This window comes from the organism of the source record quoted next, unplaced genomic scaffold, assembly GCF_019419815.1.
Source record: "Pyrus x bretschneideri cultivar Hongxiangsu unplaced genomic scaffold, Pyrus_bretschneideri_v1 Contig3, whole genome shotgun sequence".
NCBI classification, from domain to species: Eukaryota; Viridiplantae; Streptophyta; class Magnoliopsida; order Rosales; family Rosaceae; genus Pyrus; species Pyrus x bretschneideri.
Window position 1 is genome coordinate 4,158,973 of NW_025999612.1, and position 3,694 is coordinate 4,162,666.

General features: G+C 33.6%; 1 protein-coding gene across 1 annotated transcript; it reads right to left on the bottom strand.

Moving 5' to 3' along the window:
• Nucleotides 1-1,646: 1,646 nt before the first annotated feature.
• LOC103935778 (protein LURP-one-related 17) lies at nucleotides 1,647-3,020 on the bottom strand. The gene is made up of 2 exons (XM_009345585.3): nucleotides 2,520-3,020; nucleotides 1,647-2,137 (listed from the first exon to the last, which is right to left on the bottom strand). The coding sequence occupies exons 1-2, from the start codon at nucleotides 2,799-2,801 to the stop codon at nucleotides 1,742-1,744; spliced, it is 678 nt and encodes a 225-aa protein (XP_009343860.2). The 5' UTR covers nucleotides 2,802-3,020; the 3' UTR covers nucleotides 1,647-1,741.
• Nucleotides 3,021-3,694: the final 674 nt, after the last annotated feature.

Genomic DNA, 3,694 nt, shown 5'->3' on the forward strand with positions numbered 1-3,694 from the left:
TTTTATACGGTTTTGAAACCCGCAACATCACACAAGCACCCTTACTAGTAAAGACTAATGAGTAGTAGATTTTTTCTAGGGTTTTTATCACAAATGGTCCCTCAATTTGACCCAACCAATCAAGATGGTTCTTAAAATTGAAAATCGATCAATGTTGTCCCTAAAAATGGGTAGTGTAAATCAATGTTGTCCTTCCATTTGAATGCCGTTAAAAATCTGTTAGTGTGCTAATGTGGCACTTCATTAGATGATGACAGTGCAGAAACATGGCATTGAGACCTACATATTTGATGATGTGGGAAATAAAAATAGTTAAATATTAAATATCAATTTAAAAAAAAAAAATTCGACTCCGCCCACCTTCTCCAGGGACCTAAACACGAAGTTAGGCAACGGCTGTTTCTGGGGTTAGGGTTCAGAGAACGACAATTTTTGGGTTTGGGGTCTCTTCCACTTTCCCAAATTTTTCTGGATTTTAAATTTTGGGTTTCCAAATTTTTATCGGGGGTTTCTTGTTTCCTTTGAAGAATGGAATCGGATATCATTGAAAGTCTTGTGTCTTTGGATTTGATTGATGATGATGAGATCCATGGTTGTCCGATTCACCAGTTTGTTTCATTTCCCTCGGAGGCTATGACGAAATTGTTAAAGACCCAAACGTTTAAAGCATCCCCAATCTTAAAATCATCATTTTTTAATGGATTTATGTGTTTTTCCAAGCCTTATACTCTTCCACCACTCACAGATTAGGAAGCAGGAAGGAAAGGGGTGAGATGGACGGAGTGGGAAAGAAGGGTAAGGATCGATGGGTTAGTAAGGGTGGGGCTCACAATATATATATATATTTTTTTTTTACCAACAAAACATTTAAATTTTTAAATATTTGGTAAGGATGGGATCCTAATGTCCCACGTCAGCATACTAATAGATTTTTAATGGAATTCAAACAGAATGATGATATTGATTTGCATCATCCATTTTCAGCGATGACATTGATTGATTTTCAATTTTAGGGACTATCTTGATTGAGTGGATCAATTTCAGGAATAATTTGTGATAAAACCTTTTTTTTATAATACTAGTGATATTACTATTTTAATCTACCCTAGAGAAATGAGATGTTTTGAACTCAAAACTTAATGAGCTAAAAAAGAAAATCCTAACCAATAGGAAAAAAAAAACACTTACCTAATGAGTAATAGATTCAGTTTAATTCTATGTTTACATATATAAAGATTCTAGTAATATATTCTAAGAACTTTAATGAAAAGCTCTCGGTACTGTTTACTTTAACGAAAAACTATATTTTTACACTAAAAAGTCAATCCTGTTACTATTCATTTTACCCTTTATTTTGTTGTTATCGTTAAAACTCAAAAAATTTTTAGTCATTTTCATTAGTTTTCCTTATATTCTATACGTAATTTGATATATTGCGTAACTACATATATTCAGACTTGAGTTGACGAACAACCATTACAACAATACCAATATTCGTAATTTGACAACATAAAACTTTAAGTATGCATGGGATATGGATAATAGGCATCCACATAATGTTTATCATGCCAAATAGTAGTATTGTCGGTCGTTGATTCTTTTTCAATGGTTGGTCTCATTTGACAACATATATACCAGCTCAGATGTAAGAGATAATTCTGTGATTAAACTATAATTTGTTGAGATTTGCTGACATATAACTCATCAGTAGTAATTACACGGAGCCTGTATGAAAATTAACCTAAGAAAACAACTGATCTAATACTAATACAAGAGCCATTGCAAATCCAGAATCAAAGCCATGATGCACAATCAAATGAAAAACATCTACCCCATAAGAAACACCTCCAATATTTGCTTCTTTTTTCTTGATCTCAGCTACCACATTCCTCGACTCATCTGATACCTTGCATGATCTGTGCGTGTAAGAACCTTCAATCACATATGCATGTCTTTTGTGACCACATGTCTCGCGATACACATAGGCAAGTAGACTACTGGGATTGGTATTTAGCATGTTCATGTTCTTCCTCACGTAAAACGTTGGCCTACTTTTTGATGCTGCAGTTGCTCTTTTTGTGCAACAATCGCCAGTTTCCCCTTCGTGCACAAACCAACCATCAACGAGACTCAGCTTCTGACAAACAAAAGTTATTAAACAGTCAAGATAAAACAAAGTTGGTTTTTATTTTTTATTTTTTTATTTTTTTCTTTTATTATAAACTACATATTTGTTACTTTATGAGTTTATATAAGCTTGAAAAATATTCTCTGTTTTTTTGCCAGACAGTCTAGCAACATAAAATTCTGCATCTTATGTTGCAAGGCTCAATCTGAGTAATTGATCAAGTTGATTTAAGACTTAGATTTAATATATACACACTCATCATTAGATTTGATATCAAAGGTGAAAAATAACCAAAATGTGTTTTTAATGTTTTAATCTTAACTCTTGATGTCAAAACGCATTGTAAGTGTATACATATGATTATGATATACAAAATTGGTAACATATTTACCTTTCGGCGACGCATTGTGAGGACAGATTTTCCAGAGCCATCCATCAGAATGACTTCCTCAGGATGTCCGACGTAGTTGTCCACCCGATAAACGAGATCTCCATTGGAATCGATGACCGTGAACCCTTTACAGCTAATTAGAAGGGATTTTCTCCACACTGTTAATGATGCGCAGGCCCCGGAAGTACAACTATCAGTGGCCTTGTATTCTTGGTGATCATGTTTTTCTTGATGATTATGGACGGACCTAGACAAAGATTTCAACAAAGGAACAATCTTCATGATTTCTCTCTCTCTCTCTCTCTCTCTCAGAGCTAATGGTAAACCTTTAGCAGGTTAAGGAAGCAGATATTTATATATAGCCTGAGAATGTTTGAGATATCGGTCTTACTAGTATTACAAAAATTCTTTGTTTCGTATAGAAGAGCTGTGTGTATATATGGTTAATCACGCAATATTATATTATACATTTTGGGGCGGGGAATTTTAAATGTATAATTGTATTGTATACATCTATTGCATGAAACTTAAAACTTTGTCATATCATATTGGTCGTCATAAGCATGACACGAGTGAGAATCTGGGTATTCCAATGTATAAAATATATTGTGAAAGAGACAACTTGCCAGAAAAGTCATTGCTGGTTTCCTAGAGACACTTTGATGGGATTAAATCATATACTAATTGGTAATCAGCATAAACGATGTGTCTTGATTAGCATAAAAAAGGTAACACGTATATGTTTTCTTAAGTGGTCTCCGATCTTCCAACTTTTCTCTTCTTTTGATTGAAGAATTAGGTTTGTGTTTATTTAATCGGACAATCATAAACACGAGACAAGTAGGGGAACCACAAAAGTTATGGAGGAAGCAGCAGCATGCAGGGAGGGGTGAAATCGTGAAACCCAAGAACATTGCTCAAGTTATCTCCGTGACCATTCATTCAAATTAGGTATGTTGTCTACACACATTTTATTTTTATTTTTTACGCACCTTTAGTTGTCAGATCAAATAATTTCAAGAAAATCAAATGATATAAATTAAAAAAGAACGTGTGGAAGATAAAAAGGAAAGTATATGGATAGCATCACCCTCAAAAACTATATACCCAACAACATGAAAATAATTTTCACAAACTCTTTTTTTCCTCAACACAATTCTATATATTTTTTACTT